Genomic DNA, 12232 nt, shown 5'->3' on the forward strand with positions numbered 1-12232 from the left:
TGACTAAGACATATGTTTCACTGGAAATGTTGATGTTTTTCTGTACATTAAAAAAGGAAACCAGACAGGATTCAGTTTCGATGTCAGCTGTTGTAAACAATGATAATTTGGAGATCGATGAACTTGAATCTGCTTCTCAGATACATTAAATCATGTATGTTGTGAAGTTGATAATATATAATCTTTGCAACACACTCCCATCTAGTGTCGATGCGTGGGTGAATGAAAAGGCCACACTTCCATTGTTCACATAGGTCATGTCTTTAATTAGTGTTGAGCGACGGAGCCTCGACGATAACAAAAGGCGAAACAGCAACATTATCAAAAAGCTACTCGACAAGTCATTCACATTTGCCACAAATACATTATTCATAATGTCCTTCATGTTTCAAAATGTTGTTAAGACGCAACACAGCTGAGAGTTAGTGGTGCATGATCGATTACAGTGAACACAATACTGCTTTAGTTCAACAAAATGACAAGTACTGTTGTATACTCTGCAAGGCAAGCGAACCAGTACTTGGATACAACATCAAAGTACTTATTCAACAGGGGACACAGGAGTTTGCCAACAGTGATAACTTGGTAGCGTGGGATAGGTTTAGTGTTAACTTACCTATGACAACAAGAGATTAATCAAGATAGGATAAAATACTTAATCTTACATCCTAAAGTTTTGTCACAACCTTATGGATACAGAGCAGGCTGATGCTGTGACAACAGATATAGGCGCCAAGCAGAGCACTCTGGTTAAATTAACCTATTATTCTGTGCCTCATACCTAAACATCTCCACTGCAACAATGGTGTGGTGAGTTAATGGTAAGTGCTGCTAAGAAAGACTTGGCTGAATCATTTGCATAAATACAATGTAAATACAGACTGAAGTTCCAGGACTAGAAAGCTATTGAATATGGACGAAAAAGGCCCATATTCTGAACCAGGCTTGGAAAGTAAATAGGATGTTTGCAGGGTAAAAAAAGAAAGTGCTTTAGATTTGTTAAAAGCAGGACAGATTCTGACCTTCCTTATAGTGCACTAAAAGAGAAAACAGTAGGAGAACTAGGACACATCACTGTGTTAGAGAAACAGCATGAGACAGTGAGGAGAGAGACCAGGACAATATCAGCTTTGAAAGACTAGCCTACTTTGGACCACTGCTGAAGTGCCTCATAGTGGTGTGATATACACACATGAATCATGCACACACTGACAGCTAATGCATCTATCCTGCGCTTCATCAACTGAGACACTGTCAACAGACAAAACCAGCTTACAGAAACTTAAAGAGTCAAAGCAAAGTAGGAATTCAAAAACAGTTTTTTGTTGGTTTCGCTCATGTTTTGTTCAACATTTTCTTTCTAGCGGTCACTGGACCCCCAGGGACGACAGAAGACAAGAGATAAAATATGATGTGCTAACGGCAATGAGGTTCCACTCCCCTACAAACTGAAACAAGCATGTGAAGATCTGACAGACAAAAATGTAGCGGTTACAGGTTAGACATGCTTAGTATTCAGGGCTGCATTTAAGTGCCGACGACACACACATTTTCATGACACACTCACTTACAGCTGTCATTGTAAACTACTCAGAGTGAACTATGGTTGGGCCGATATGATTAAATCCAATATCACGATATATCGTGAAGTGCAAGGCGATATATAATGATGTGCAAGACTATACTCTATTTGAACTTTACAAATCAAAACTGCGCAGTTTTATCAGTTATGCTGTATCAATATGTTGAACATGAAGTCTTAATTAACGAAGCCTTATTTTTTCACCATACTAAGATTTTTAATGAGAACGTGACTCTAATATAGTAAATAAGGAGAAAAATTGCATAGTCTGGAATTATCAAATCAATTATATCGGCTATCTCAGTATTTGGAGTAGCATATCGTAGGAGAGGTCTCCCCAAATATCGCCCAACCCTAGAGTGAATGTTTTCGTTCAAGAAGACCATTATATTTCCAAAACGATGATCTCCCGAGTGGCGCAGTGGTCTAGAGATCCTGGTTCGAATCCAGGCTCTGTCGTAGCCGGCCGCGACCGGGAGACCCATGGGGCGGCACACAATTGGCCCAGCGTCGTCCAGAGTAGGGGAGGGAATGGCCGGCAGGGATGTTGGTAGAGCATGGCGTTTGCAATGCCAGGGTTGTGGGTTCGATTCCCACGGGGGGGCAGTATGAAAAAATTAAAATATATAATGTATGCACTCACTAACTGTAAGTCGCTCTGGATAAGAGTGTCTGCTAAATGACTAAAATGTAAATGTAATCTTGAATGCAACCCTGATTCTACATAAGATATCTATTGAGAATTAGGACTACAGATCGATGTCTGGCCTCTGGTACCCAAATAACCTTTCTCTAACCTTGTGACCCCTTGTATCCTCTCTCCTGTGGATGACTATGGACAACTGTCTGTAAGTGATGATCCTCTGCCCTTGTGCTTCTTCTTACCATACAAATATAATAAAAACAACAGCCCTGGGTTCCTAAAAGACACCTTTCTAGTGTGAGTGTTATTAGTAAGTAGGAGAGAGTGGGTAAATCAACACATAACCTAAATGCATCTTGTGGTCGACATCATTTTAGTGGCTAGGCTGCCAAACCCTGAGAAGGGCCTCAAGTCTGGAGATGCTTCCTCTCCTCGTCTCCTCTCCTTGACCTGCACTTACTTGGTAGGGCGATCAGGATCGGCAAATAAATAATGATATCACCTGTGCAGTTCATTCACATCAGTGCAGATGAAGAAAAGGAGACTATATTGAGATGCACCTCTGGACCCTGGCTCTAGAGGGCTACTCACCAAGGGTGGTGCGGGGTGGTTCCATCACAAAAAGTTTTAACCCACCTAACACAACTGGCCTAACCCAACCCAGTATCAACGAGATCATTGGTCATTTAAAGGGAACTACCGTAGAGTCTCAGGAGTAGCCTTCTAGCTCTGGGTGGGCAGCCCTGTTGTAAGTATCAGGTGATGGCATGTGGATATGAGAGAAATAGAGACAGGGAGGAGGAGGTGTCTCCGTCAGTGTGTCTTGCTCTTCTGTTTCTGCAGCGTGTGCTGCAGCTCTCTCAGGTTCTCTGACAGCAGCTCCACCTCGTCTAGCCTCCCGTTGAGCTTGGCGTCAAATATGTATGCCCGTATGTTATCGATCTGCTGCAGCAGCAACTCCTCCTCGATCACGTCAACGTCTGGCATCGCCTCCTCATCCTCCCCCTCGAAGGGATTGGTCGACGCTCCCGGCAGGGTACACCCAGAAGCCTCTTTAAAAGGGTTACCTTTATTGTTTTCCTCCTTCACTTCGAAAGGGTTGCCAGTGGCGCCCTCGGCCTGCCCCTGCTCTTCCTCCCCACCCTCCTCTTCCTGCTCAAACGGGTTGTACTCCTTCTTCCCGTTAGCCACCTCCTTGTGCTCCTTCTGGATCTCCTCGAAGAACGGATTGGACGGATCCTCCACAGGGGTGGAGTCTTCCTCCTCAAAGGGGTTGAGGGAGGAGCTGTTCTGTCCCTCGCCACCAGGAGGCGTCACATCTCCCCCCAGCCTCCTCAGCCGGGGGGGTGACTCCTCATCCTGGTCCGTCAGGGCAGGGAAGGCCCTCATGGACGGGGGGCTGCTCTCTGCTTTAGGGGTCAACTCTTCCTCCCCCTCTTCCTCCCTACGGAGGCTCCCTATATCGGTTAGGTTCAGTGAGCCCTGCCAGGTGTATGTGGCCTGGGATCCTGGGGCTTGGCTCTGGGCCCTGTGCTCCCTCTCCCCCCTCTCTCTGTCCTCCAGGCGCTGCAGCTCGTCCTGCTGTAGACTCTCCTCCTGGGCCAGCCTCTGGGACAGAGCGATGGCCAAGCTGGTCTGCTGCTGGTCGTACTCATCCTGGGAAACACACAGTTCAAAAAAATAACACCCTATTTCTACACAGTGCACTATTTTGGACCAGAGCTCTACTGGATGTGGTGCATTGTAATCACAGTAGATACAACACAATGAATGCTATGATCAATACTAGTCTGATATAATATAGGTTTCCCCACCTGCAGCTGCCTGAGGTTCTCCTCCAGCATGGCCACCTCGTCATGCCTCTGGGCGGCCTTGGCCTGCCGCAGGAACGACTGGATGTTGTCTATCTGCTGCAGCAGGGGGTCCTCCAGCTCCCCGCCCGTGTGGAGGGTATCAGAAGAGGGCAGCCATCCCCCAGCTTTGGTCATGCGGGGGGCCCTGGGGGCCTGGGGAGCCTCCCCATTGGTGTTGGTGGCCGGGCGGTTCTTCTCCGAGTTCTGCCTCCTTTTTTGGACCTCCTGGGCAGCCTGGCAAGAAAATAGGAAGGTAAGCTTTTAGAGACAGCTTTATTATAAAACACTACTTGTGTTGCTTTTTGCTTGTCTGGTATCATAGACATTTTAGATCCTTTTTGGAATATCATTGTTGGGTCTTTAGTTTAAACAATAAGCAGCCTCCTCACCAGTCTCTCCTGCGTGAGTCTCTTCTCCTGCTCCTGCTTCCTCTTCTCCTTTAGTTCCTCATACTTGTCCTTAGTGGGTAGAGACATCAGACCCAGCAACTTCTCCTGCAGGAGGGTGGGAGAGAGAATGATAGAGATGGGTGGGGGGGGGGGGGGGGGGATGCTTGAGTATACTATGTAACATATTTTACTGGTGGCAGTCGGAGTTATCAATCACTGTTTAGTAAGCCATTCAGCTCATCCATAGCTGCTCTGTGTGTACAGTAGTGTACCCTCTGGGTCTCACCTGGACAAACAGCGTGGCTGTGTATCTGACCATCCTCTGCAGCTGGAGAGTCTTTGGATGGGGTTGTGGCTCCTCCTTCATTCCCAGTGTTAAGATCTTCTTACTGACATGAATATATAGAGAATGTTATAATATGGTCATTTAGAAGTCCAAAGTGACTTGCAGTTAGTTAACACATATTCTGTAAACGGTATGTACCTCAGTGCATCGATCAGTTCGTAGTATTTCTGGACTTCCATTCTCAGTCCACCAGCCGTGTCCAGGTTATAGGTGGTCTCTCCAGCACTGTGAAAATGTAAGTTTGACAATGAGGATAAACAACAGAACCAGAGCCACATATACAGTTGAAGTCGGAAGTTTACATACACCTTAGCCAAATACATTTAAACTCAGTTTTTCACAATTCCTGACATTTAATCCTAGTAAAAAGTCCCTGTCTTAGGTCAGTTAGGATCACCACTTTATTTTAAGAATGTGAAATGTCAGAATAATAGTAGAGAGAATGATTTATTTCAGCTTTTATTTATTTCATCACATTCCCAGTGGGTCAGAAGTTTACATACACTCAATTAGTATTTGGTAGCATTGCCTTTAAATTGTTTAACTTGGGTCAAACATTTCGGGTAGCCTTCCACAAGCTTCCCACAATAAGTTGGGTGAATTTTGGCCCAATCCTCCTGACAGAGCTCCCGAGTGGCGCAGTGGTCTAAGGCACTGCATCTCAGTGCTTGAGGCATCACTACAGACCTCCTGGTTAGATTCCAGGCTGTATCACAACCGGCCGTCAATGCGAGTCCCATAGGGCGGCGCACAATTGGCCCAGCGTCGTCCGGGTTTGGCCGGTGTAGGCCGTCATTGTAAATAAGAATTTGTTCTGAACTGACTTGCCTAGTTAAATAAAGGTAAAATAAAAAAATAAAAAAAGAGCTGGTGTAACTGAGTCAGGTTTGTAGGCCTCCTTGCTCGCACATGCTTTTTCAGTTCTGCCCACAAATTTTCTATAGGATTGAGGTCAGGGCTTTGTGATGGCCACTCCAATACCTTGACTTTGTTGTCCTTAAGCCATTTTGCCACAACTTTGGAAGTATGCTTGGGGTCATTGTCCATTTGGAAGACCCATTTGTGACCAAGCTTTAACTTCCTGACTGATGTCTTGAGATGTTGCTTCAATATATCCACATAATTAATAACTATTTTGTGAAGTGCACCAGTCCCTCATGCAGCAAAGCACCCCCACAGCATGATGCTGCCACCCCCGTGCCTCACGGTTGGGATGGTGTTCTTCGCCTTGCAAGCTACCCCCCCTTTTCCTCCAAACATAACGATGGTCAAACAGTTATATTTGTGTTTAATCAGACCAGAGGACATTTCTCCAAAAAGTACGATCTTTGTTCCCATGTGCAGTTGCAAACAGTAGTCTGGCGGTTTTGGAGCAGTGGCTTCTTCCTTGCTGAGCGGCCTTTCAGGTTGTCGATATAGGACTCGTTTTACTGTGGATATAGATACTTTTGTACCTGTTTTCTCCAGCATCTTTACAAGGTCCTTTGCTGTTGTTCTGGGATTGATTTGGACTTTTAGCACCAAAGTACATTCATCTCTAGGAGACAGAACGCATCTCCTTCCTGAGCGGTATGACGTTGCATGGTCCCATGGTGTTTATACTTGCGTACTATTGTTTGTACAGATGAACGTGGTACCTTCAGGCATTTGGAAATTGCTCCCAAGGATGAACCAGACTTGTCTACAATTTTTTTCCTGAGGTCTTGGCTGATTTCTTTTGATTTTCCCATGATGTCAAGCAAAGAGGCACTGAGTTTGAAGGTAGGCCTTGAAATACATCCACAGGTACACCTCCAATTGACTAAAATGATGTCAATTAGCCTATCAGAAGCTTCTAAAGCCATGACATCATTTTCTGGAATTTTCCAAGCGGTTTAAAGGCACAGTCAACTTAGTGTATGTAAACTTCTGACCCATTGGAATTGTGATACAGTGAATTATAAGTGAAATAATCTTTCTGTAAACAATTGTTGGAAAAATTACTTGTGTCATGCACAAAGTTGATGTCCTAACCGACTTGCCAAAACTATAGTTTGTTAACAATACATTTGTGGAGTGGTTGAAAAACGAGTTTTAATGACTCCAACCTAAGTGTATGTAAACTTCCGACTTCAACTGTAGCTCTGGTCAAATGTAGTACGCTATATAGGGAATGAGGTGTTATTTAAGACACATCTTACTTGAGAGACTCAGCCATTCTGATGTACTCTGGAGCCCTCTCATCCACCTTGTCCATGCACAGCCTCAGCCTCTGGGAGGAAGACAGGAAGATGGATGGTGAATGACAGGAAGTACACTACATAGTGAACGAGAGGAAGCACACAATAGAGCTCTGTGTTACCTCGTAGAGCTTGACGATGTCAGGCACGTAGTCTTTCTCCTCCAGTTTCTGCTGTCTCTTCATCAGGGTGTCCATGCAGTGGAGGCAGCATCGGATCCTCTCGTCGTCCTTCTCTTCCAGCATTGAGGTGACGCTGCTCAGGCTGCTGATGCTGCCCCTCCTGGAGCCCATCCCGCTAACGTTGCCCCCGCCGCCCCCTGTTGGAGGGGACTGGGACTGGCCCTGGCTGCCCGTAACACTACGGGCCTCCCGCGTCCCACTGGTCAGCTTGTCTGGAGAGAAGAGAACAAACAGGGTGAGGATTCACTGAGCAACACATTTACATTTACATTTTAGTCATTTAGCAGACGCTCTTATCCAGAGCGACTTACAGTTAGCGCATACATTATTTTATCGAACCCACAACCCTGGCGTTGCAAACGCCATGCTCTACCAACACTGAGATATGTTGTAATAATATGTAATATCGCTGGATGTGTGTAAACACATGCACACGTTGTATATGTCCATAACGTGTTGTGTTTCCATGTATTCATTTGTGTGTCAGAGTGTGTTAATCTACTCACACGCCAAAGGCAGGGGCACAAACTCCATGCACTTCCTACACATGATGGAGCCACAGAGGCGGCAGTGGTGTCGCCTGTTCCGAAGGTTGAACTTGTTCCCGCAGTCGGGACAGAATGGAACATCAGAGTCGCTCACCCACGACACTACAGACTTCTCAATTGCTAGAGAGAGGAAGAGAAGAAGCTTTTCAGGATACACACAAAGGAAATGACACTGGGAGGAGCTGTACCCAATAAGAAGAAATGTGGGTCTGGTATAATGTGATGGTGAATACCAAAACACACTGCAATATGACCCCCACTTAACCCACCTCTAATTTTGCCTGCATCTATGTTCATCCTGTCAAAAGATGTCAGCTGAAACAGAACATAGGATACATGGTGAGTCATGTCCTTGCAGTATGGGTGGTGTAACTGCTACTGTATGTGTCAAAATCAGATTGACAAACAAAAGGGCAAACGACTTGTGATTGTCTGCTGTAGTTTGTGCGAGAGTCCTCACTTTCTCCAGCCTGATAATGAGCTTGTTGACCTCGATGACGTAGTGGTCAATCCTGGCAGCTCTGTGCTTCTTAAAAAAGTCCATATGATTTCTTGTGGCTCCTATGGGGTATAGGAGGGACACCATCAGACCGGATGGAAGGGTGTTACATTACAATGTAACACCCTTATTTTCAATTCAGTTGAGATGACTCACTAGCATTCAATGACCAGACCAATTCATCTCTTACGTAGTGTAGATTTTGAGCAGTGGATGCAAAGCCCTCTACCACACCACCCCACCCCTTTCCTCTACTCCCAGTTTCCCCCCTGCATACTGCTCCCAGTCTCACCCAACTCCTGAGGCTCCCACATGTAAGGGTCCACTCCGCCGTAGTAGAAGGACTCATAACTGCCCGTCTCTGGCTTGTCTTCGCCATCCCTCTTCAGCAGCTTGTCTTTGGCTTTCTTAGCCTTCTGGACCAGACCTGCAGCCAACAGGAGAGAGTAGTGATTACTTCAGGCAAGGGTGATAGGAAGGATGCCTTCTAAAAGTATTATTAGAGGCCCTTTTGATTTAGAATTTCCTTTACTCCTCCAAGATGTGCATATTCAGTCTGGTAGAGCAAAAAATGTACAAGAGACCAGCAGTAACAGACTCACTCTTGAGTTGTCCCCTGACATGTCGATCATCCCCAGAGTGCTCCTCCTCGTAGTGTTCCTGGAGCTGGTAGAACGACTGCAGGTCCTTCAGGCACAGCGGGCACAGGAAGCCCTCCTTAACCTCCCCTGTGCCCTCGAAGGGGGGCGGGTAGCTGGAGGCCATTTTGGTGGGGGTGGGGTGGGTGCAGGATGGTAAAAGAGACACCCGGGGTGTGTGTCTGTCTCATGCCACGCCCAACTGGGTGTGACGCCCACACCTCATCCGCTCCATTATACCAGGAGAAAGCCTGAGGCAGAAACTGATAGTTGGAAGCAGTAGAGGGGTCAAGGGTACTGACAATAACATACAGTTAAGAAGTTCAGACTTGTTTATGGAAGTCATTGTTTAGTGGCTTACTGAATGACAATTCTAAAAACTTCCAGCAAGAAAGACTTGTCAGATGACATGGCAGTCACTGATTCCTTACTGAACGCTAACGTAAATGCTATGCAAGGCGTTACTTAAAGGAACCGCGTTTGAAAGAATAAACAGACTAGCTAACTACACAGTAACGTTAGCTAACAACAGTCGGCTGTATGTTTACAACGTTCCACAACCCAGTGATGGCTGTACTGGATAACGTTAGTTAGCTTATCTTTACAGTAGTCATCTGTCATACCTTGTATCTGATTGAGAGACACATTGGCAGTAGGGAGGAACATAATTTGATTAGAACCAGACAGTCATATATAGCTAACCAGTTAACTTAGAACTATTCACACTAGCTAGCTAAAATTAGCTGGCTAAAGTTAGCAAAAGGCTAACGAGCTAGCTAAGAGTTAGTTACTGTAGGTAGTGATTACGTTTCGCCAGGACCGTGAGTACACCGTTTGCACTTACAAAAACAATCCAAAGACGCATTTGTGTACTTACAGATCGCAATGTAAACCTGTTAACGGTGTAGTTTATGAATTAAATGTTGACAGCTCGCTGCAACACGCTCTCCGCGGTTGAAACGTTAGCAGCCCCAGCATAGTCATGTGATTAGCATACAGCCGAGACGGGAGGAGAGAATGGACATAATGCACGTGGATGGGAAAGCCAGAAGGCACCTATTTGAATTTCTTCTGTCTGTCCAATTTTACAATAGGAAAATATACATTTATCAGAGGACAAAAGTGTTCTTGGACACACTGAACATCACATTGGTGAGTGAGGAAGGATATTCATGGTGGACCAGAAGTGAGAATGTCCTGTCCACCGCTTTCTTTATACCTCAGTGGTCCACCCTAGAGAAGATCTGTGAGGACTTAAGCCCAGACTTCAGACTGTGGCTCACCAGCTACCCCTCACCCAAGGTATGCCACTACAACACTGGCTCTAGCCTGTTCAACCAATATAGAATATTGTAGCGAATTCAGGGGTAGCCTGGACTGGGACTCAAACCCAGGCTCAGCGACTGTCAAGCCAACACCTGAACCGTTACGCCAAGATGTACAAACTTCTTGACGAGGTCGCTAGGTGTTGGGTTAAGGTTGATATATTACCCCCTTCCACGCTTCTCTATACCAAGTCCCTCAGATGTACACACCTTTATGATGGCCTCACGACTGTCATCCCACTTCTGACACCAGTGTTGCAAATTCGGGGCGTAGCCCCGACCGAGACTCGAATGCAGGTCCAGACACTGTCAAGCCAATACCTTAACTGTTACGCCAAGAGGTCCGAACCTCTTGATGAGGTTGCTACAATATAAACATCCATTATGTGCATTTGTAACTCTCTGTCATCAGTTTCCAGTGACCATCATGCAGAATGAGGTGAAGATGAGACGAGCTGTGCACAGGTCTCAGGCTCTACCTGCTGCTTTCCTACCTGTCAGACCCCATTTCAGACCAGGACTTGTTCAACGCCTGCACAGACAAAGAACTGGTGAGTGGTGGTATGGTTTACAGACAGAGACAGACAGACACACACACACTGATTGCCTTTTTATTCTCACTCCGGCTCTGACCATGGGAGAACAGTTAATTAATTCCAGAAATGTCTTAAGTTTATTCACAAATAGTTGTTTATTTGGTAACAGCAGATGTGTTCAGTTGAGAAACAGAATACATCTCCCATACAACTGAGAAACATTAACAACAACAAAAACAACACATTTATAAAGGCCTGTTCATAGGATATAAAAATGAAAGAGAAAACGGTGTATAAAATTTGCAAATTCTGCGCAGGATTGGTAACAAAATAACTAACTTTTGAAAGAAGTGTGACTGACGTTATACAGTGATTTCAGAAAGTATTCACACCCCTTGACTTTTTCCAAATTTTGTTGTGTTACAGGCAGAATTTTAAATGGATAAAATTTTACAAATTAATTACAAATAAAAAGCTGAAATGTCTTGAGTATAAGTATTCAACCCCTTTGTTATGGCAAGCCTAAATAAGTTCAGGAGTAAAGATTTGCTTAACAAGTCACGTAATAAGTTGCATGGGCAATAATAGTGTTTAACATGATGTTTGAATGACTACCTCATCTCTGTACCCACACATACACGTATCTGTAAGGTCCCTCAGTCGAACAGTGAATTTCAAACACAGATTCAACCACAAAGACCAGGGAGGTTTTCCAATGCCTCGCAAAGAAGGGCACCTATTGGTAAATGGGTAAACTTAAAAAAAACAGACATTGAATATCATTTTGAGCATGGTGAAGTTATTAATTATACTTTGGATGGTGTATCAATACACCCAGTCACTACAAAGATACAGGCGTCCTTCCTTACTCAGTTGCCGGAGAGGAAGGAAACTGCTCAGATATTATACCATGAAGCCAATGTTGACATTAAAACACTTACAGAGTTTAATGGCTGTGATAGGAGAAAACTGAGGATGGATCAACAACATTGTAGTTACTCAACAATACTAACCTAAATGACAGAGTGAAAAGAAGGAAGCCTGTACAGAATACAAATATTCCAAAATATGCATCCTGTTTGCAATAAGGCACTAAAGTAAAACTGCAAAATAATTGGCAAATAAATGCCCTTTATTTCCTGATTACAAAGCGTTATGTTTGGGGCACATCCAACACAACACATCACTGAGTATCACTCTTCATATTTACAAGCATGGTGTTGGCTGCATCATGTTATGGGTATGCTTGTCATCAGCAAGGACTAGGGAGTTTTTTTAGGATAAAAATAAACGTAATAGAGCTATGCGGAGGCAAAACCCTAGAGGAAGACCTGGTTGTCTGCTTTTCAACAGACACTGGGAGACAAATTCACCTTTCAGCAGGACAATAACCTAAAATACAAGGCCAAATATACACTGGAGTTGCTTACCAAGACGACATTGAATGTTTCTGAATGGCCTAGGTACAGTTT

At 44.8% G+C, this 12232-nt stretch overlaps 1 protein-coding gene across 1 annotated transcript; it reads right to left on the reverse strand.

The window, feature by feature from the left end:
- Nucleotides 1-250: 250 nt before the first annotated feature.
- LOC311147357 (rabenosyn-5-like) lies at nucleotides 251-9121 on the reverse strand. The gene is made up of 12 exons (XM_084184043.1): nucleotides 8864-9121; nucleotides 8554-8688; nucleotides 8223-8323; nucleotides 8032-8077; nucleotides 7721-7882; nucleotides 7155-7426; nucleotides 6994-7064; nucleotides 4952-5038; nucleotides 4754-4856; nucleotides 4468-4572; nucleotides 4040-4312; nucleotides 251-3881 (listed from the first exon to the last, which is right to left on the reverse strand). The coding sequence occupies exons 1-12, from the start codon at nucleotides 9024-9026 to the stop codon at nucleotides 3039-3041; spliced, it is 2361 nt and encodes a 786-aa protein (XP_084040169.1). The 5' UTR covers nucleotides 9027-9121; the 3' UTR covers nucleotides 251-3038.
- Nucleotides 9122-12232: the final 3111 nt, after the last annotated feature.

This window comes from Coregonus lavaretus (assembly GCF_964263955.1).
Source record: "Coregonus lavaretus genome assembly, chromosome: 20".
In the NCBI taxonomy this organism is placed as follows: Eukaryota; Metazoa; Chordata; class Actinopteri; order Salmoniformes; family Salmonidae; genus Coregonus; species Coregonus lavaretus.